Raw genomic sequence first — 21,285 nt, 5'->3', positions numbered from 1 at the left:
GGCTAGTTGTGAGGGCTAAGGACCATGACAAAGCAGGGACAGGTATGGGGCTGTGGGCTCCCTAACTCCCCTACCCAGGGCAGCAGGAACCCGGGCACCGAGCCGAGTCTCCCTCCGGGCCGCGCGGGGGCGCTGTGGCCCGGCGGCAGCCCGGGTCCCTGCGTGGTCGCGGCGGGGGGGAGGGGCGGCCGTGGGGAGGGAGGGAGGCGGCAAGATCGCGGCACTTCCGCTGGCCGCTGGCTCACTGGCTGATTTTGGAGGCGGCAGCGGGAGCGGAGGGAGCACGCGGCCCGGGGCCCCGCATTCCCCGGCCCCCCTCCGCCCCACGCAGCCCGGACCATGGATGCCAGGTTGGGGGCTAGGGGGCGTCAAGCCCACGTGACGGAGCCCCCGGGCCACGTGACTGCCGCTCTTCAGCCCGGGGGGCCGGGTGGGGTCCCAGCTGCTGGGCGGTGGGCGGGCAGAGCGCTGCCGCGAATCTGCGGGGCCGGCGAGGTTGGGGACGCAGCGTGGGCTTGTGCTCCTTGGGGGACTTCGGGAGTGTCAGGCGGAGGAGGTGGGGAACCCCGGCGTTCTCGGAACCTAGAGGGCACGGGTGGGGGAGGAGGCGCCGCCTCCAGCCCGAGCAGCCGGCGAGCCCTGAAGGGAACAGAGGGAACCTGTGTGGCTGGAGGGGCGGATCTGTCCCCGGGGAGGGAGGGAGCCCTGCCTGGCCGGCGCCGGCCCCCCAAGGAGAGAGAGGCTCTTTGTCCGGGCTGGGCTGCAGCTGAGGGGGGCGGGAAGGCGATTCCGGGCCCTTCTCCAGTATGGTCCCCTCTGGAGGGCCGAATGGATGGGGAACTGCACCCTAATACTTATGTGTGCTGTCCCCACAGGTGGTGGGCAGTGGTGGTGGTGCTGGCTACGCTTCCCTCCCTGGGCGCAGGTGGGGAGACCCCCGAAGCCCCTCCGGAGTCGTGGACTCAGCTGTGGTTCTTCCGCTTTTTGGTGAATGCTGCTGGCTATGCCAGCTTTATGGTACCTGGCTACCTGCTGGTGCAGTACTTCAGGCGGAGGAACTACCTGGAGACAGGTGTGTGGGGAAGTATGCTAGGTCCATATTAAGCGTGCTGGCTGGCTGTCTAAACAAGGAAGTGGCTTGGAAAGGGAGGCAGGACCGCAGGCCCGACAGCAGGGTGGTCTGGCTGCTCTGGGGAAGATCTGAGGTGCTGGGGAGAAGACTGGGGCTTCACCTTGTGTGCCTTCTTCAGGCAGGGGTCTCTGCTTCCCCCTGGTGAAAGCTTGTGTGTTTGGCAATGAGCCCAAGGCCTCCGACGAGGTTCCCCTGGCGCCCCGGACAGAGCCTGCAGAGACCACTCCCACTTGGCAGGCCCTGAAGCTGTTCTTCTGTGCGGTGGGACTCCAGGTAGGTAGGGCAGGGAGGCAGGCTCTGCTTCTCTTCCTGGCTTGGCTCCCGTGGGCAGGGACTGTGGAACCATAGGTTTCACCCGACCAGCCCAACCGTGTGCTGGTTGGTGTGTTAGGTGCCCCCCTCCTCCCAGAGGCACACTGTACCACCATCTTAGAGGTGGCTGAAGGAAATGTCTTTTTTGCCCTTTTCTGTGATTTATACTGTGCTTACTATTACATAGCTACCCTGCAATGATGGGTCGCATATACTGTAAACCTAATGGTAAAAGTGTGGGGAAGCCATTCAGCCTTCCCCCACACTGCATGAGACTGAGACATGCTAAGATGCTGACCTCGTAGCATTTTGCAGTGGACACTAGTAGTTCCACCTCATATACCATATTGAACTGACAGATGTCCGATCTTCTCTAAGAATTCTTGCCTCCCTGAATTGGTTGGGAATAGATAGGAAGACAGTGGGATGAAGTCGGCTCTAACATACCCTACCTACTGTGGAAACAATTAGGTCTGGGCATCTGTTACTTTGTTTCACACACACTTGATTCCCTGCAAGGTGAATCCAGGCTTGAGAAGTGAGGGGCAACTTCTACCGTGTTCCCCGGAAAATAAGACCTAGTCGGACCATCAGCTCTAACGCGTCTTTTGGAGCAAAAATTAATATTAAGACCCGGTCTTATAAGAGCGGGTCTTAATTTTTGCTCCAAATAAAACTGGGGCTTAATATTAATTTTTGCTGCAAAAGACGCACTAAGAACTGATGGTCCAGCTAGGTCTTATTTTCGGGGAAATGGTGGTTACTACAGAGGGACCAAGTGCTTTAAATCATTTAAATACCATTCTGGAATGCAAAAGAGGGAAGTTGTCGAGATCTTTTTGCCCTTTTTCTTCTCTGTTTCCACCCTCCCCCACCCAGGTGTCTTACCTGACGTGGGGAGTGCTGCAGGAAAGAGTGATGACCCGCAGCTATGGGGCCACAGCCACATGGGCAGGTGAGCGGTTCACAGACTCGCAGTTCCTGGTGCTAATGAACCGAGTGCTGGCACTGATCGTGGCTGGCCTCTACTGCCTCCTCTGCAAGCAGCCCCGGCATGGGGCACCCATGTACCGCTACTCCTTTGCCAGCCTGTCAAATGTGCTTAGCAGCTGGTGCCAATATGAAGCTCTCAAGTTCGTCAGCTTCCCAACCCAGGTGCTGGCCAAGGCCTCTAAGGTGATCCCTGTCATGTTGATGGGCAAGTTGGTGTCCAGGCGCAGCTATGAACACTGGGAATACCTGACAGCCGGCCTCATCTCCATTGGGGTCAGCATGTTTCTGTTGTCCAGCGGACCCGAGCCCCGCATCTCCCCGGCCACCACTCTCTCAGGCCTGATTCTGTTGGCAGGCTACATTGCCTTCGACAGCTTCACCTCAAACTGGCAGGATGCCCTGTTTGCCTATAAGATGTCATCTGTGCAGATGATGTTTGGGGTCAACTTCTTCTCCTGCCTCTTCACAGTGGGCTCTCTGCTAGAGCAGGGGGCCCTCCTGGAGGGGACCCGTTTTATGGGGCGACACAGTGAGTTTGCTGCACATGCCCTGCTGCTCTCCGTCTGCTCTGCGTGTGGCCAGCTCTTCATCTTCTACACCATTGGACAGTTTGGGGCCGCTGTCTTCACCATCATCATGACGCTCCGGCAGGCCTTTGCCATTCTCCTGTCTTGTCTCCTCTATGGCCACACCATCACTGTGGTGGGGGGACTGGGGGTGGCTGTGGTCTTTGCTGCCCTCCTGCTCCGAGTCTATGCCCGGGGCAGGCTAAAGCAACGGGGAAAGAAGGCTGTGGCTGTCGAGTCCCCTGTGCAGAAGGTTTGAGGGGCAAAGTGGAGGGCCCTCACCGTATCCTTTTCCTCTCCTACTGTAACTTCTGAGACTGCTGGCTCAAGGGCAAAATGCAGGTGTTTTCTGTATCAAAGCAGCTCTGCAGTTGGGGTTGGGGAGCCCAAGGAGGCAGCCTTCCCTTTTGCCTTAAGTCACCAGTCCTCTAGTAGGCGGGATTCTTGAGCCCCATGGAAGAGATGAGTCCTCAGTGTGGAGGGGCCTCTCCCCTCCAAGTCCCGGAAGTCTTGCCCTTGGCTCTGCCACCAACACCGCACCTCTGCTTGTCCCCTACCTTAAATAGCCAACCCTTTTAGACTTCCAGAGACCTGCATTTCTTACCCTGGTGAGAAAAGCACAAGTATTGTAAGCTCCGAATGCTGCTTTCCTAGGAGTAAGTGGAGGGCGGTGCGGTGCTAGGGAAGGAGGATGGGAGAGCCCTGCCTGGCACCACCACCTCTGCTCCTGGATCCCTAGGCTCTGCTCCATGAGCCAGTTGCAGGTTTTGGTACTTCGGAAATGTTTTAACTTTCTCTCATAATTTTATTTTATTAAATTAAATTGCTGCGATGGGCTTGGTCCCGTGTTTTGGTTGACTTGCATTTACCTTCAGCCAATGCTTTGTGACTTAACTGCTACACGGCCCCGTGACCGTAGCTTTTTATGTACTACTAGTATGTACCATGTAACCTGTACTCAGGATGTCGACGGCAGGTAAGATTTACACAGAAGCTGAGGAAACTTCAAAGGTAGCATTCTAGCCACTTTACAAGGGAGAGCAAAACTGTATAAAACTGCATCTTCTTTATTTTGCATACTTTAATTTCAGAACAAAATAAACAAAAACTCCCACAACACACAACATCCAAACCCAATGTCAAATGTGGGAAGGGAAGGCTGGAGGCCCTTGTATCCCCACCTTAGGCAGAAAGACAGGAGAGGAAAAAAACCACTAGACATGAGCAGAGGCAACCAGGTGGGCCAGGGCCACCTAGGGCTGCTGGGGGAGCCACGGACACTATACACAGGGCACGACGTCTGCAGGTAGAACTCCTCCTAATCTACTTCTTCCATGCGAGAGGCATCCTCGTCACCCTCCAGGGGGGGGATCTCGTCGGGAACAGTAGCACTGGGTTCTTCTGCTGTCACTTCATCTTCATCAATGCCTGCAAGTGGCAAGAATGTCACATGTTTGAGCCAAATAGCATTAAGTCGAATCTGTCCCTGTGAGACAAGTTCCCGACGCCGTGCCAGGCCCCTGGTAAAGCGTACTCACCTAGGCCTAGCTTGATCATGCGGTAGATGCGGTTGGAGTGGGTCTGGGGATCCTCGAGGGAGAAGCCAGAGGACAGCAGCGCGGTTTCAAACAGCAGCACCACTAGGTCCTTGACAGCCTTGTCGTTCTTGTCGGCTTCCGCCTTCTGCCGCAGGGTCTCCACGATGGGGTGGTCGGGGTTGATCTCCAGGTGCTTCTTGGCCATCATGTAGCCCATCGTCGAGTTATCCCGCAGGGCCTGGGCTTTCATGATCCGCTCCATGTTGGCTGTCCAGCCGTAGGTGCTCGTCACGATGCAGCAGGGTGAAGACACAAGCCTATTGGAGATTGTCACCTGAGGACAACCAAAAACCTTAAGTTTGTACTGAACCACATTACCACTTCAAGGCCACAATACTGGTATTTTTAAGTTCTGTTCTCAGAACAAACGTCTCATCTTCCATAAAGCAACGCCCAACTTGACAAAAATGGCAACCTTAAACCTGCCTGCTTGAGAGGGAAACGGCCCTAAAGGCATTGATTATAAAATAGATCTTAGACCCAGAATCGCTTACCTTCTCAACCTTCTTATCCAAGATTTCTTTCATGAGTTTGCAGAGGTTCTCAAACTTGGCCTTGCTCTCTTCCATTTTCTTCTTCTCCTCCTCATCCTCGGGGAGCTCCAGGCCCTCCTTGGTAACTGAGACCAGGCTCTTCCCATCAAATTCCTTGAGCTGTTGTACGCAGTACTCATCGATAGGCTCTGTCATATACACGACCTCGAAGCCTCGCTTCCGCACTCGCTCCACAAAAGCCGAGTTGGCAACCTGCTCTTTGCTCTCACCTGTAGGGTTATTGAATGTGACTCAGGTACTAGAACACATCTTATGACCAGTTCCCAGGCATCCCTAAATGTCCCCACCTCTTCCCTACACCTCTAAGGAGAGACTTTGATCAGACCTAGGCTCCAACGCACCAGTGATATAATAGATGCACTTCTGGGTCTCTTTCATGCGCGAGACATATTCTGAAAGAGAAGTCATTTCATCTCCAGACTGGGAGGTGTGATAGCGGAGCAGCTCAGAAAGGCGTCGCCGATTAGTCGAGTCCTCGTGGATTCCAAGCTTTAAGGGTAGAAAAGAAAAAACCAATCTTCCTTGAAAACAATCTCTTACCCTCTTAACACAAATGAAAAAAAAAAGTCCATAGTGATTATTAACTAAGCAGTTGCTGCCTCCTTACCTTTAGGTTTTTAGAAAACGCCTCATAGAACTTCTTATAGTTCTCCTTGTCTTCCGCCAGCTCGGAGAAGAGCTCAAGGCACTTCTTAACAATGTTTTTACGAATGACCTTCAAGATTTTGCTCTGCTGGAGCATTTCTCGGGAGATGTTCAAGGGCAGGTCCTCAGAGTCGACCACACCACGGATGAAGTCTGCGATCAGAAGGGGAGGAAGCACCGGTGAATAAGGGAGGCAGTCACCCAGACTCAGCAGGCTACATTTTCCCATGGAACCTTCTGTACTTATGGTGCAGAGAATCCTTAATTATCTAAGACAAAGACGAATGCTGAAGGCCTCCCAGGACTTGACCCAACTGTTTCAAGAGGCCAAGAAGATACTCACTGAGATACTCTGGTATCAACTCATCACAGCTGTCCATGATGAACACACGCCGGACGTACAGTTTGATGTTGTTCTTCTTCTTCTTGTTCTCGAAGAGGTCAAAAGGAGCCCGACGGGGTATGAATAACAAGGCCCTGAATTCCAATTGACCTTCCACAGAGAAATGCTATAAGAAATTCAAGGTAAGTCATTAGTGCACTTCCAGATAAAAGAGGAGCTTTTAGTCCCAACACCAGATTATGAAACTGGAACAAGGATCTTCCCTAAGCACTAACGACAGGGCAGCTGTTGAGAAAATGAAGCCCTCAAGTCCTAAACTAGAACGGTATAAGCTGTGTACGATCCTTGAGATCCTTGAGTCAAGGAGAACAGTCAACTCAGAACCCAAGATGTGTAAGGCCACCACGAAGACAGTTAGATCACTGGGAAGGATGCCATTTCTCCACCCTGTGTAAGTGTCACCAGTAAGTGAACTCATGTGGTTCCATGGCTTTCACTCCCAGCTACCAACCAGTTGGGCAAGTTCCATTTGTCTATTACCAGCAACACCCTTCCACCTGCTCCCATGGACCCAGCATGCAAAGTGTTATCACCTTGACTGCCAAGTGGTCTTCCCAATCATTGGTAAGGCTCTTGTAGAACTCCCCGTATTCCTCCTGGGTGATGTCATCAGGGTTTCTGGTCCAAATGGGCTTGGTCTTGTTCAGCTCCTCCTGATCGATGTATTTCTCCTTAATCTTCTTTGTTTTCTTTTTCTTATCCTTAGCGCTATCTTCGTCATCGGAGCCCACGTCTTCAATTTTGGGCTTATCATCATCATCTTTATCCTCCTCTTTCTTCTCACCTTTCTCTTCCTCTGCTTCATCATCACTGATTTCTTTCTCTCGTTCCTTCTCCAACTGAAAGTACCAAAGACAATAGTTTCAGAGTACAGAGCAGCAGGGATCACAAAAAACCAGGAACCACGCAATTCTCCAGAGCAGACATCATGTGTTGACAGTTTCCAGCCCATACTCACATAAAGGGTGATGGGGTACCCTATGAACTGTGAGTGCTTCTTCACCACTTCTTTGACCCGCCTCTCCTCTATGTACTCTGTCTGGTCTTCCTTAAGATGGAGGATCACTTTGGTACCCCGGCCAATGGGCTCACCTACAAAGTCAATCACAATGGAACATTTAAAAAAAAAAAAAAAGAAACTAAATGTAGAACTGTAGTGAAAGGAAACTGCTTTACAGGTAGGACACTCAAGATGTCTATTTAAATTTCCCCTGGATTCTAAGCCAGACACTTTTACAGTTAAGCCAGCTTACCATGGTCAGCTCGTACAGTGAAGGAACCCCCGGCAGAAGACTCCCAGGCATACTGCTCATCATCATTATGCTTTGTGATCACAACCACTTTTTCTGCCACCAGGTAGGCAGAATAAAAGCCAACACCAAACTGTCCAATCATGGAGATGTCTGCACCAGCCTGCCAAAAAGTTTTAAAAAGTCAAAACAAATTTCGAAAACCACAGCAAGCCAAAGAACATTAGATAAACACGGATGGTGTGTGCCTAGCTAAAATACCACACACCTGAAGAGCCTCCATAAATGCTTTAGTACCAGACTTGGCAATGGTTCCCAGATTGTTTATGAGATCAGCTTTGGTCATGCCAATGCCAGTGTCCACCAGAGTCAGAGTACGTTCCTGGGGGTTGGGGATGATGTCAATTTTCAGCTCTTTACCACTGTCCAACTTGGAAGGGTCAGTCAGGCTCTCATAACGTATCTTGTCCAAGGCCTGGAAATACAAATTTTATTTTTACAATGCTGCTTTCTTAAAGCACAACTCTTCATCCAATAAAAAACTTCATTTTTTACTCCTCAATAGCTTCAATTCTGAATACCCTTTGAAGTTTCAAAGCCACATACAGTTAGTTACACTATCCCATCTATCCAGAGAGTAAGACAAACCTGTTTGGAACGCTAGGTTTATCCCCTTCAATAGCAGGCCCCACAAAAATGCCAAACCACCCCTCATCACTTTTCCGGATTGCTAAAAACACATCCAGCCCCGAACACCCCTTCCCCAGCACTCACATCAGAAGCGTTACTGATCAATTCCCGAAGGAAAATTTCTTTGTTCGAATAGAAAGTATTGATGATGAGAGACATAAGCTGGGCGATTTCTGCCTGGAAGGCAAAAGTCTCCACCTCCTCCTCTCCATGGTGCACTTCCTCAGGCATCTAAATAAGAAGAGTCAAGAATTACAAAAGAATGGAATGGCCCTGAATTTAAGACTCCCAAAACAAACCCCAATCACAGTGAACACTGGGAGACAGTTGGTTCAAACTGCTCTGAGTGAGGTACCACCTAGCCATTCCCCAAGAGGCTTTGCTTTCTTCAAGATTTCAGACTGCACCCTTAGTCGCAAACCATTTGGGGGCTGGGAAGCCAACACGTTCTTCAACGAAACAGAAAAGCAGGTTTTTTGGAAATCAAACTACTGTTAAGTGTTCCACGGACCAGCAGCCTCAGCATCACCGGGTTACCTTGTTAGAAATGCAGAATCTTGGCCCCCAACCCACGTATCTCAAGTTAAGAATTCCAGGAAATCCACACGCACGTTTCAATGTAGAAATCACTAACCACAGTTTTATTACCTCTTTTTGGTCCAGGTGAAGGAGAAAAACCCGGTCACTCGTTTTATGTTAATGGCAATAATGTGAAATTGCTTCCCAAGTAGGTACCTCCTACCTCGCCCGAGCACGGGATTGCTGACTCACGTGGTAGGGGAGGGTAACCCGAGATCGGTGGGATACCCGCCGGGAGGGGAGGGGGACTATTAAGACAAAGAAGCCGATAAAACAAAAGCACAGTCGTGACCCCTCGGCTCACGTGACTCAAGTGTAGGCCTAAACACAACTAAGATGGTGGCCGTGGTCTACCGGATCGACCCTCGTCACTACCGGACATGCGTCGGCCAGGGCCACGCGAAAACGGGGTGCCGCCGCGCAGCCTCCCTGCGCTCCAGCATTCGGGCACCAGGGCGGGGCGCCGGGCTCCAGAAGCTTCCAGAACAATCTCAGCTCTCGGAGAAGGGCGGGGGTTTAGGAGCCCACGAATCTTCCAGAACCCGCCTCCTCCCCTCCTCCACGCGAATACAGGAAAGATCTAGAAGGACGGTGGGCCAGTAGAGGGCCAAAGCGTTCCTTATCGCAGACCCTCACGGACTTGAGAAACGCGTCTAAATAAAACAGGTGGCACAGCCAGACCAGCACCAGGCTGTGCTGAGTCACACCGAGCGCGCACACCCACAACCCTTGCGGACCCTCTAGCGCCCCGTAGCCGCGGTCCGGAAATGGAGGGGCAAAGATGGCAGCGTCCCGGGCCGGCGCAGCCACCACGTGCAGTAGCCCACTACCCCAAGGCCACTCCGCGGCCCACCTCGGCCAAGGCTAGTCGTTGCCCGGGGGAAACTCCGCCGCCTAAGCATACAAGGCAAAACAAGCTCCATTCGAGAACCCCCTCCCACCCACCTAGAAATTGTGGCATCCCAAAGGCAGCCCAGCACAACAAAATCGGGCCTTTGGAAGGGAAAAGAGGGACGAAATACGCTCAGAGACAGAAAAGGCTGAAAGAGAAAAGTGCGGCCTTACCTTAAAGGTGAAGAGATGCAAGTACTAGGGAGAAAGGTGGACACCGACTGTGACCGGCTCACACACCGCTGAAAGCGTGCGTGGGGGTAACTCAAGAGAAGGGCTGTGTGACCCCCTAGTCGCTCTATATAGGGCGAAGTACAGCCCTCCCACGGATCCCTCCGCCTTAAAGCAGGATGTCTGTCAGCTCCGCACCTGCTGCCGCCCGCCCACCTTGACGTCATGGCCAAAATCGGGGCGGAGACAGTGAAGAGCGGGAGCAGTGGTTCTCAGTGTCTGCAAGGGGCGCACACTTTTTTATTGGCTTACGTATCCCCATCTCCGCACTTCACGGGCGTGACCCCACCAGAATTAGAGGTTGGGTGGGAATGCTTAGATGATCCAGGTGGATTTAGGGTCGAGGGTCCCACTGATTTCCCTTAAAACCTGTGGGGCAGGCCCCTCCACTGCTAACTCCTGGCCTTGAGGGACACCTAAAAAGGGGCGGATGGAGGTGGCCAATCACTCCGACCTCCGCTCCCAGTCTAGATGGACCTCCCTCTTAGAATCTGCTCTGCACATTCCTACATCCCGATAAGGGGTTTTCTCTGGGGCGGTACAGAATTCCAGGCTGAACTTCGGGCAGCCGCCGGCTCCGGCTCTCCGGTGGTTGTGGGGTGGTGGGCGGGGGGAAGGGCCAGCGTTTCGCAGCGGGGCGTGGCGCCGGCCCAGACTGGTGGAGGGACTCTTTGCGGCGGAAGGAGAGACAGCGGCAGTACTGCGACGCTTCCAGCAGTTTCCAGACCCCAATTGGCGGCCCCGCCCTCGCCCCACCCTCTTCCCTCGAGGCTCCGCCTCGCCCGCTGCGGCCTGGGCGGTGTCTCTGTGGCGCCGCGACAATTCTACCAGAGTCACTCGGGAGAGGGTGGGCTGCTCCAATCCCCTGTACTCTAGAAGGCCGCCTGCGGGACCCTCTATCCAACTTACCGGGTCCACCTAGCTTGGCACTGGGTGGGATGGAGCCCAAAGGGAGTGATTGACTGCTCCTGTCCCTCATCGATGACACAGCACCCTGCTCTGCAGGAGCTGCCTGGAGCGAGCCGAGATAGGTCGCTTCGGGAGGGACTCTCCCTCTGGCTGGGACCCAGCCTCTGTTGCTGACCAAGTGTGGAATGCAGAGACGTGTTACCTCCCTGCATACCGAGGTGTCATTAAAAGATACAGTGAATGTTTAAATTTAAAAAAATGTGTTGGGGCTGGCAGGTGCCTCAGGTGGTGGGAGCGTTGTACTCCTAATGCCCAGGTAGTCTGTTGGATTCCCACGTGGGCCAGTGAGCTGCGCCCTCTACAGCTAAGATTGTGAACAACGGCTCTCCCTGGAGCTGGGCTGCCTTGAGCAGGCATGAGCCGCTGTGAGCTGCCAACTGATGACCCCATTGCCTCAGCTGGGGGGAGCGCAAGGCTCTTAATACCAGCATGGGCCAGGAAGCTGTGTCCTACACAACTAGACTGATAAACAACGGCTTGAACTGGAAGGGGGAGAGGTGGAAAGGGGGAACCGAACAGGAAAAAAATTTATTATAGTAAAAGACACATTGCCATTGTCTTCTTCCTCCATCATGACAACGCTCTGTGTCACACATCGCTTCTGGTATACGGCAATTATTGTCAAATAAAGACGTTATGGTGTGTCCTCATCCACCTTATTCACGGGATCTGGCACTGTGTGACTTCTGGCTCTTCCCCAAAGTCAAAATGACTATGAAAGAAAAACATTTTGAATCGATTCAGAACATCGAGGCAGCCACAACAGCGCAACTAAAGACGCTCACCAAAGAGGACTTCCAGAAATGCTCCAGAAAGTGGCCAGAATCACGGGATAAGTGTGTTCAAAGCAAGGGGTATTAATGCCAATGTGTCTTTTACTGTAATAATTTTTTTTAAATTTAAACATTCACCGTAGTTTTTGATCACACCTTGTAAGCACATAGAGCTGTTTCTCAATCTGGTTTTGTTTCTTTTCACCCTCCTTCTGCAGCTACCTACACCTGGGGAGGGGAGGGTCTCCAGGGGACCTGCAGAATGGCAGGGCCTTTTGGAGACCACATGAAGACACTGGCCCATAGCGCCCACTTCAGACGTCCAGAACCAAGTTGTCCTCCTTCAGCTGTGACGCCTTATGCCCGGAGAGCTGCAGGTTGCCTTGCCTCACCCGGCTCTGCAACTTTGCACGCCCTCCAGCTAGCAAACTGTCTTTGCCTTTCTAAGGCCTTATCTTGGAAGGCTGCTGGACCCATAGCCTCTCCAGGAAAGAATGGCCACTCCCTGCTCTGTGACCTTGTGACTCACCAAAGAGGACGTCCATCAACTCCCTTCCTGACCCACTCTGTCTGTCCCTGCAATGCTGGGGAGGTGTTCCCCCAACACCACCTGAAGTCCTCTGTCGCCGGCCTTGGTGCCCAGTTTTCTTTCCTTCCTTCATATTTTCTTTGTTCGTGTGTGGAATTCCAAAGAACAAAGGACCCTGGCTTTCCTTGCCTCACATCCCAGACCTCATCACCCCTGCCACCAACACCCCAGTTTCATCTCTCCTGACCCATCTACACCCCATCATGCTGGTCTGCGAGAAGCCTGTGGCTGGGAGATGTAATAGAGTATGGGAAAAGGCATTGTGCTGCTTCCAGGAAGGCTCCAAGAGTCTCTGTCCTTGATCGAAATCTCAAACTAGGAGCATAGTCCCTTAACACACCCCCTTTCCCTCTGGGCAGAAGGGACCTAGCTAATTACAAATCTGTTTCCTAGTTCACAACGAGCATTCACAACATCTCACAGTCCTGTGAAGAGGTAAAAGTGAGTCTGCATATTCTAGGGATTGGGAAGGGAAGGCTTCAGGGACTACATCAGGGTCAGTCAGCTCAGAGCCTTTGCTACGCTAACTCCCTTGCTGCAACCCTGCTACAGAAATGGAGTGGGAAAGCTGTCTCCCCTCTCAGGACACAAGTCCAAAGCAGAGCGGCAATCACTCCTGTGAATCACTATCAGGACCAGAGACTACTCAGGTTTTCTAATGGGAAAAATCTCAAATCTTGAACCAACACAGACATTCCAACGTCTCTTCTGAAGCCTTCCAAGATGTCTTCTCCCACTCGTTGATGCTCAGGAAGACCCCACTGTGAGCCTCCCCTGGGGATGCAGAAATGCGTAAGGACAGGGAGTCTTTAGCTACTGGGGACTGCCCCAGGCCAAATGTGAATCATAGAAGTATGGGAGCAGGTCAGAGACTCCTAACTCAGCCCAGGGAAGGGGGCAGGCTTAGGGCTATGGCTAGCCAGGCCACAGTGCAAGTCTAAGAGAAAAACAAGGCACAACCCTGACAGAGGGACCATAGTCCACGAACCACTGAGGAAGGCAGGAAGAGCTGAAAGTGACTCTGCAGGCAGGAGTCAGGTTTAGAAAAGGCCCCAAATGCGATACTAAGAAGTTCTGACCTTGACTGAGGGTGAGAGAAGCCACTGGCCGCTATTAAAGATGGTTTAAACCCCCCCTCCCCCGATCTCCAGAATCCTACTCCCAGTAGTACTTGCAATGCTTGATGTTCCCTAGATATCCATTATTCCTGACCTGGCCTCAAAGACCCAACCCAACCTTTTGCCATTGGAGGGCGGCGACATGAAACAAGACAAACTATGGCCTGCAGCTAGTGAGCCTGTTGCTTGTTTTTGTATGGCCTATGGGTAAGAATGGTTTTTACATTTTTCAATGGTTGGAAAAAAAATCAAAAGATAATATGTTGGCATGTGAAAAATATATGAAATTTAAATTTGTGTCCACAAAGTTTTACTGAAACACAGCCATGCTCAGGCTCATTTGTTTTCATGTTGTCTTTGGGGCTTTCGTGGTGTAATGCCATGGTTGATAGTTCTGACAGAGACCACATAGCTTGCAAAGTCTAAAATATTTACTCTCTTACCTTTTACAGAAAAGGTGTGCAGACCCCTGATTTAGCTAACGCTAGGTGAGGTCTTGGAGGGAGCCTGGAGACTCAGGCTGGGCAGAGGCCTCCTGCCGCTGCTCAAACTGAGAGATCTCCTAGTTGGGCAGCACCACTGGCATTTGAAGGGCATGTAGGAGGCTGCTGAGGGGTGCTCAGATAAAGGGCAATGGGTGAACAAAGTACCCAGGGGGCATCAGGACATCAGGGATTGTACAGCATGGGGAATAGCTCTGGACCCTTAGCTCTCAGAACAAGCTCAGCACCTGCCAGGTGTGTTCTGTCAGTTCTGGTCCTTTCCAGTTCCATAGGGTTTACATCTCTGAATTCCATATGGAATACCCTGGACTGACATCCTCACAAAGCTATAGACTTGATGTTCAGATACTCGTACATTAGACAATTGAGCAGGTCTGCACGGCCAGCCTGGACTCTGTTCCTTCACCTCAGTTTCCATGTTCCGCTGGGACATGAGAAGTCTCTTGTACAACTTTCAAACCTCGCTTTATGTGTTAGTTCATTATTATTATTATTATTGATGCTATGGTAAATGGAAAATTTCCTTCAATTTCTGTTTCCCAGAGCTTGAAAGCAATGGATTTTTGTTTATTGATCATGCACGTTGGCAAATTACCTTATTAATTCTTAATTTGTTCAACAGTTTTTTTGATGTTTTCTAGGTATAACCCTATCTATCATCTGAGAAAAATGACAGTTTGGTTTCTCCCTCTCTAATCCTTGTGTCTCTTAGTTCTTGTTATACTGCACCAGCTAGGACTGCAGAACAATGATGAGTGGAAACAATGATTCTGGGCATTCTTATATCATTTCTGATCAGAAAAAGAATGCTTCTACTCTTCATCATTGAGCATATTTGCTCTTTCTAACCTAACTTATCATTTTAATCTAAATAGGTATCAAAATTATTTTTTCTGCATCTATTGAGAATATCATTTAAAAATTTCTTTAATCTATTTATATGTTTAATTTATTAATGACTTACTAATATTAGACTGAAATGATCTATTTCTTTAAAGTTTTGTAGAACTCACCTATAAAACTGCCTAACTCTGTAGTTTTCTATATGGAAACTTTTTAACTAAGGACTCAAGATTTTTTTTTTTAATAGTATAGGAGTATTCAGGTTTTGTACCTCTCCGTGAGTCAATTTTGCTTAATATTTTTTCTGGATATTTCTTGAAATCTTTAAATATTGTGGCATACTATTTTCTTTGACTATCTTTTTAATCTCTGTTCTGTCTAAAACATGTCTCCTTTCTCATTCCTAGAATTGTTTTTCATATCTTTATCCCTTTTTTGTGTGACAGTTTGCCAGAGATTTATCTATTTCATTTATATTGACCTTCATTTCATTGTTTTCTTCTTCTTTAATTAATTAATTAATTAATTTTTTAAGGAGGGCACAGCTCACAGTGGCCCATGCGGGGATCAAACCGGCAACCTTCGTGTTATCAGCACCACGCTCTAACCAACTGAGCTAACCGACCACCCCTAATTTCTTTATTTTTTAAATTTATGCTGAATTTTTATTTCATTATTTCTATTTTCTTTGGGTCAGTTCTGTTGTCCTTTTTCTATTTTCTCAACTTTAATACTTAGCACATTAAATTTCAGCCTTTTCCCTTTACCGATATAAGGATTTAAGGCTACAAATTTCTCAAGTACTATTTTAGCTATATCCCCATAAGGTTCAATGCATATTGTTTTCATTATAATTCGGTTTTAAGGATTTTCTGATTCTCCTTATGGTATCTTCTTTGATCCGTTTGAAAGTGTTTTACGCTTCTACAGACCCCTGATCTAGCGAAAGCTAAGTGACATCTTGGAGGGAACTCAGACTCAGCCTGGGCAGAGGCCTCCTGTTGCTTCTCTGACTGAGAATTCTCAATTTTAAAAAATATTATCCTTTAGTTGTGTTGTAGACATACAAAGTGGTGTGTATTGATACTGGGTCTTTTGTATTTGAGACTTCTTTTGTAACCTAGAATGTGGCTAATATTTATAAATGCTCCATGCATGCTTGAGAAAAAAAATATATTATCTAGTTGTTGGGTAAAGGTCTAAATATGTTAAATCTATTAAGTCAAGCTAGATAATTGTGTTGTTTAAAACAAACAAACAAAAAACACTTAGAAACTCCACAGGACATAGCTTGAAGGGAGAGGCCGAAGGTGGAGAGATGGGACAGGGTGGGGAAGAGGTGTGTGTACATCTTTTCTCAGATAGAACGATAGAAGGTGGGGGCTGCGGGGAATGGAGAAGTACAGCTCTCGGTTGCAGGACGTCTGTTTTAGGTACATTGTGGGCCACCACGGAGAGATGTCCTAGAGGCAGAGGCTGATGGCTGCAGTCATGGGCAAGAACCAAGCCCTCAGGGAGTGTAGTGAGGCCAGAAATTGCAATCTAAGTTATGCTGGAAGCGTAAATCAGACATCTTTGGTAACTTGCTCTATTAATACACATATGACTGTGTCTTAATTCTCCAAGGATGTAGTATCAGTAGCCTAAGGGGTATGACTCAGTCCTGCCTACCTGCCATTGTCAGCCCAGCCCAAAATTGTTTGTCCTCCTCCTGCTATCATGCCCACCAGGCCTCCCTTTTTGTCTTGGGTGTTATTCAGTGTTCCAGGCCCCCTTTGATGAAGAAAGTAAAATTTAATCCCAAATTAGTTCAGCCCAGAGCAGACTATAGGCAGGGGAAGGTGGAGGGGTCAGACAGTACCACAAACAACCGTGACCTACTTAACTGTTCTGCCTGCCACCTGTTTGGCCGCAGGTACAAGTCACTCCTCAATGTACAGGTCTCAGCTGACTTCTAGGTCATTCATTGGGCCCAGTGCCTGCCTGGTCCACCCACACCGGGATAAAGGACTAGTAGTGCTACTGGGGGCAACTGAGGTTAGATGTCAGAAAGGACTTTTCTGGTTTCACCTGGGAAAGATGATATGGGAGTTCAAAATTCTAGGACGCTTGGGGTCCCTGTGAAAAGAGATGACTCTGGAATGTTTTGGAGGCAGGGGAGGAAGAGGCACCAACCCTGCATTATGGTGCCACGCGGTCACATGAGACCTTGTAGTATCTTTCCATCCCCTTCACTGCCTGGGAACTCTCTCATCTGTGTGTGTGTGTGTGTGTGTGTGTGTGTGTGTGTGTGTGTGTATCAGAGGCGGGGGATGCAGACATTTATCTGGTGCTTTGCAGTTTACAAAATATTTTCCATCTTTAACCTTTTCAGCCCCGGTTTTCTGGAGTAAAGTGGGTATAGCAACAGTTAGCATTTCATAGGGTAATTGGGATAATGTAGGAAATAATGCATATATGATTAAGACAGTGGGCAGTGACAGGTGAAAGTAATAGTTGTTATCCATTGTTATCTCACTGGAATTTCACAACCGGGAGAGGTAGGTTGGGCAAGTGTTACTGGCCCTGCTTTACAGATGAGTGGCTCCGAGATGGAAAGTGCCTGGCTCAAGGTCACTCAGATTTAAAGGGCAGTGGAGTCCACCTGATACCCCATCGGGTCTCCCTGGCCAGGGGTCAGCTGCGGAAAGCTGCATGGGTTGGGGCTGCGCTCCCGCCAGGGGGCGCACGGGAGGGATGACGTCATCCTCCTCCCCTCTCCCTCGCCGAGGGGCGGGGCTGAACAGGACCATCGGCTCCGGTGGTTTCTCGCCCCGCGTCGGGCCTCGCCTGGGCCATGCAGTTATGCGCTCTCCCGCGCCAGGTGGGGTCCCCAAGGGGTGGTTCGCACTGGGAATGGCTGCGGTGGGGAAAATGAGGCTTGGTTCTCGAAGCTTCCGGGGCAGGGGGGCTGGAGGTGTGGGGCAGAGGAATGGCGTCTGGGGAGGAGCAGCGAGCCACTTAGGTGGGGGGCCGGGAGCGCACCGTGCTGAGGCTCGTCCCTCTGGGCGCCACGCGTCTCTAGGGTCCTCACATCCTAGGTCCAGGCTTTCCGCAGACTCCCTTAATTCCCGTAGCAAGTCCATACATATATGTTACCCCGTTTTAAGAACAAGGAACTGGGTCATAAAGGATGAGTAATTTGTCCCGAGTCCCACAGCTGGTACCTGACAGGCCCAAGATGAAATCCTAGGCTCTGAATCTCAACCACTCTACAACCCCATAGGAAGGTCTGGGAGAAGGCAGCTTTCATAGACAGAGGGCCCCCCTTTTTGTGGTCCTGCTGACTCATTTAGCACGAGCCCTGCAGTCTGGAGCCAGAATGCCAACTGGCTCATTGACAGGGAGCACCAGGACTCCTAAGGCTTTTAGCGGGCTTTAAGTGAGCAGTCCTCTCCCAGAGGGGACCCACTGTAGAAAGCCAGGTCATGTGGAGACAACTAGAGCCCCAGCTAGGAAATAGGCCATTGATGGGTTGATTGGGTGGGTGGGTGGGTGGCTCCTCCCATCTGAGGTGCCCATGTCCACACTCATTGCCAACTTGCCCCAGGAACCAGACAGGCCTGCCTCACTGCCAGCCTGGCCTCCCTGTCTAATCAGCTGGTTGGCTGACCTCCCTCAGGCTGCCGCTCTTCCTGTGTGACAAGACTTATGTTTCAGGCAGGGCCTGCTGGCCAGAGAATGGCTCTTTTTAAAATGACTGCATTTCTCTGCTCACATCTATTTTGAATCACTATCATAGTTTAACTATCATAGGTGAACATTCTGAGAATAATTTATGTTCCCAATAATCAGGTTTCTCCTGTCAAGCCACCCCCCACCCCCCCTACACACATTATACTGCCCTCACCATCTTTCCATATTCACCTGAAAGAATTGATATATTCATCAGTTATGCCTGAGGCTTCACTTCCCTTTTTAAAGAAGACTGATTTTGTTGAGGCTCTTCGCTTTTCAAAAATTTAAAGCCCCTACAATTTACCATATCAGATCAAACTAGAGGGAATTTCTGTGTTGCAGTAGCAGCCATCCCAGGGTGGAGAACAGCTGAATACATAGACTGATGCTTTGGGCAGAAATGTCCCATGGAAGGAAGGTGATGACCAGGATAAGTCATGGCAGAATCAGGAATACCTGGCAGATTCTCATGCTCAGACCTCCCCACTTTATAGGAAACAAAGTCCTACAGTGTTTCCCCAAAAATAAGACCTAGCCGGACAATCAGCTCTAGTGCATCTTTTGGAGCAAAAATTAATATAAGACCCGGTCTTATATAATACCAGGTCTTATAATATAATAAATATAATAATATAATACCTGGTCTTATATAAATTTTTGCTCCAAAAGATGCATTAGAGCTGATTGTCCGGCTAGGTCTTATTTTCGGGGAAACACGGGAGGAGGAAAGTGGTGAAGCTCAACAGAGGCCTGCCTCCCACAGGTGGTGTTGCCTGCAGAGCGCCCACTTGTGGTCTCGAGCCATCATTGCAATGGGCAGGCAGGAGACCTGGATGCTGCTTTTTCTAACCCCTATTACTCCCCCTTTTCAGGTGAAAATACTGTGGTCAGGAGAATGGAAATGAGTGAGATTGCAAACTTTTGTCATTTGCACTAGAAAACGTCCTGCCTTTCTGGGAAGAGTCTAAGATAATACTTTTGGGAAAATATTCTAGTAATTTTCTTCAACATCCGTGTAAGTACAGAAAGAAGTGACTAATGTTTTTTCCTCCTTCAAATCTTTGCTGGACTTGGGGAGCATACTTAACACCTATCTCTATCCCATGGGCACAGGCAGCGAAATGAGTGCTACCACCCAGCTGGAGTCAGGCATGTGAAGACTGTGTGGGGAGGAACCAGCAGATACACGGAGTAAACATTTTTGAGTACCCCTGGGAGCCAGGTACTGCACTTACAGCTTAGTCAACCTATGAATAGAATGTAGACTCTAACCTGAAAAACAAAAGTCTGGTAGCTGGAATAGGAGAAGTGCATGATAAAGGATGTGTTGCAAAGTTACAAAAGTTCTGAGGTGCAGAGGGGGAAGAATTGCATCATCTGGCTGTTGATGTTGCTGATGGTGGAAGATTTGGAAATGCTAGGCCTGTTCCGGGAGCGAGACCAGCAAATGACTAAATTTGTTTTCAGATTATCCTGTGGCTATGTGTGGGATGGTTTGAAGAAGACCTGGACAGGAGTCCTGAGAAGCCAGGCAAGCGGCAGTGAAGGGACCCAAGGAAGAAACACAGGATGTCTGAAGGGCTGACGGTTCTGAGGAAGGAGCCCAATAGGTCTTTCAGGTTTGGGTATAATGGGGAAGTCTCGAAGGACTGAGAGAGAGAAGAGCACAGGTTTATCTCCGCCGGATTCAATGGCTCTGCAAAGACTGGAGAATACTCAAGGAACCCCTTATTTTTGAACCTCAAAGGAACTGCCTTGTTGTCACCAACCTCAGCTATGTACTCTGGTTTGATTCCCCGTACAATGATATACTAACTACCCTTGAATGACGCCTGAAGCCTTCAATTAAATTAGACTCAGAAACGAAGCCCTGACAGAGAATGCCAACTCTGTAGCAATTTGCTGGTCAGGGATCAATGAACAATCTGGGCTGTGTGGTAATACCTCCTGCCCTTCTGGGAAGTGTGAGACATGTGCTGAGGGCCAGGGTCAGCGAAGTGTGTGGCGTGGGGGCTTGGGGGTGGGGGTGGGTGCACGGTGGCCAGAGCTCTGGTCCCGTTTTCTGTCAGGAAGAGTCTTTTTTGGGGGGGAGGGGAACAGGACTTTTTTGGGGAACAGTGTGTACTTCCAGGCCTTTTTTCCAAGTCAAGTTGTCCTTTCAGTCTTAGTTGTGGAGGGCACAGCTCAGCTCCAGGTCCAGTTGCCGTTTCTAGTTGCAGGGGGGTACACCCCACCATCCTTTGCGGGAGTCGAACCGGCAACCTTGTGGTTGAGAGGACGTATTCCAACCAACTGAGCCATCCGGGAGCAGCTCAGCTCAAGGTGCTGTGTTCAATCTTAGTTGCAGGGGGCGGGGCCCACCATCCCTTGCGGGACTCGAGGAATTGAACTGGCAACCTTGTGGTTGAGAGCCCACTGGCCCATGTGGGAATCGAACCGGCATCCTTCGATTCCCTTCGGAGTTAGGAGCATGGAGCTCTAACTGCCTGAGCCACCGGGCCGGCCCAGGAAGAGTCATTTTGAGAAGGGGGACCCAGTGGTATGGCCCCCTCCACCGAGACGCTCTCATGGTTCCACACCATCCCACCTCTCCCTGGGCCAGAGTTTCAGAAGGGGAGGGCCCAGCTTCCATGCAAAGACACCTAGACCCCTTGTTCACCAGGAAGTCTGAGCTTTGGTGTCAGGGCAGAGTACCAGGTAGGGGGGAACCCTCAGGCGCAGCTGCTTCTTGCCAGGGGGCGTGGGAGTATAGCCAGGAGCTGGGTGGGGGGAGGTGGGTTGGGGGAGAGCTGACCAGTTTTGCAGAGCTCATTCCCGGGGCTGGGGCTGATGGGTGAGGACAGAGTCAAGAGGGTGACAGTGAAGACAAAAGAAAGATGGGGTGCTGTCTCCATCCCCAGTCCTACGGAGGAAGGAGTGAAGCAGCCAA

At 50.3% G+C, this 21,285-nt stretch overlaps 2 protein-coding genes and 1 long non-coding RNA gene across 5 annotated transcripts; 2 read left to right on the top strand and 1 right to left on the bottom strand.

Annotated features, from left to right (window-relative positions):
* The first annotated feature begins 209 nt into the window (after positions 1–209).
* Positions 210–3,835, top strand: SLC35B2 (solute carrier family 35 member B2). 2 transcript variants are annotated; one of them, XM_033098585.1, is made up of 4 exons: positions 210–350; positions 876–1,072; positions 1,251–1,405; positions 2,324–3,835. In XM_033098585.1, the coding sequence occupies exons 1-4, from the start codon at positions 340–342 to the stop codon at positions 3,260–3,262; spliced, it is 1,302 nt and encodes a 433-aa protein (XP_032954476.1). In that variant the 5' UTR covers positions 210–339; the 3' UTR covers positions 3,263–3,835. The 2 variants fall into 2 exon arrangements, with proteins under 2 accessions (XP_032954476.1, XP_032954481.1); XM_033098590.1 differs by lacking the exons at positions 210–350; positions 1,251–1,405 and having other exon boundaries at positions 992–1,072.
* Positions 3,836–4,050: 215 nt separating this feature from the next.
* HSP90AB1 (heat shock protein 90 alpha family class B member 1) lies at positions 4,051–9,947 on the bottom strand. Of its 2 annotated transcripts, none has more exons than XM_033098583.1 (12): positions 9,788–9,947; positions 8,228–8,374; positions 7,722–7,928; positions 7,457–7,616; positions 7,162–7,295; positions 6,737–7,042; positions 6,144–6,309; positions 5,763–5,953; positions 5,497–5,644; positions 5,096–5,364; positions 4,542–4,875; positions 4,051–4,431 (listed from the first exon to the last, which is right to left on the bottom strand). In XM_033098583.1, the coding sequence occupies exons 2-12, from the start codon at positions 8,372–8,374 to the stop codon at positions 4,322–4,324; spliced, it is 2,172 nt and encodes a 723-aa protein (XP_032954474.1). In that variant the 5' UTR covers positions 9,788–9,947; the 3' UTR covers positions 4,051–4,321. The 2 variants fall into 2 exon arrangements, with proteins under 2 accessions (XP_032954474.1, XP_032954475.1); XM_033098584.1 differs by lacking the exon at positions 9,788–9,947 and adding an exon at positions 8,792–8,927.
* Positions 9,948–19,273: 9,326 nt separating this feature from the next.
* LOC117020372 (uncharacterized) lies at positions 19,274–20,153 on the top strand. Its single transcript, XR_004422679.1, has 3 exons — positions 19,274–19,371; positions 19,470–19,578; positions 19,824–20,153. It is a non-coding gene; the product is annotated as an uncharacterized LOC117020372 (long non-coding RNA).
* Positions 20,154–21,285: the final 1,132 nt, after the last annotated feature.

Source organism: Rhinolophus ferrumequinum, chromosome 3 (assembly GCF_004115265.2).
Source record: "Rhinolophus ferrumequinum isolate MPI-CBG mRhiFer1 chromosome 3, mRhiFer1_v1.p, whole genome shotgun sequence".
NCBI lineage: Eukaryota > Metazoa > Chordata > Mammalia > Chiroptera > Rhinolophidae > Rhinolophus > Rhinolophus ferrumequinum.
Note: the sequence above shows the minus strand (reverse complement) of the source record. Positions and strands in the feature narration are given on the sequence as shown.

Bases quoted from the DNA above. Each gene is read 5' to 3' on its own strand.
- SLC35B2 (XM_033098585.1), top strand. The intron at 1,073-1,250 runs GTGTGTGGGGAA...TGCCTTCTTCAG, and splicing joins GAGGAACTACCTGGAGACAG to GCAGGGGTCTCTGCTTCCCC. The intron at 1,406-2,323 runs GTAGGTAGGGCA...TCCCCCACCCAG, and splicing joins TCTGTGCGGTGGGACTCCAG to GTGTCTTACCTGACGTGGGG.
- HSP90AB1 (XM_033098583.1), bottom strand. From the start codon at position 8,374: ATGCCTGAGGAAGTGCACCATGGAGAGGAGGAGGTGGAGACTTTTGCC. The intron at 7,929-8,227 runs GTGAGTGCTGGG...TTGTATTTCCAG, and splicing joins TGATCAGTAACGCTTCTGAT to GCCTTGGACAAGATACGTTA. The intron at 7,617-7,721 runs GTGTGTGGTATT...ACTTTTTGGCAG, and splicing joins CATTTATGGAGGCTCTTCAG to GCTGGTGCAGACATCTCCAT.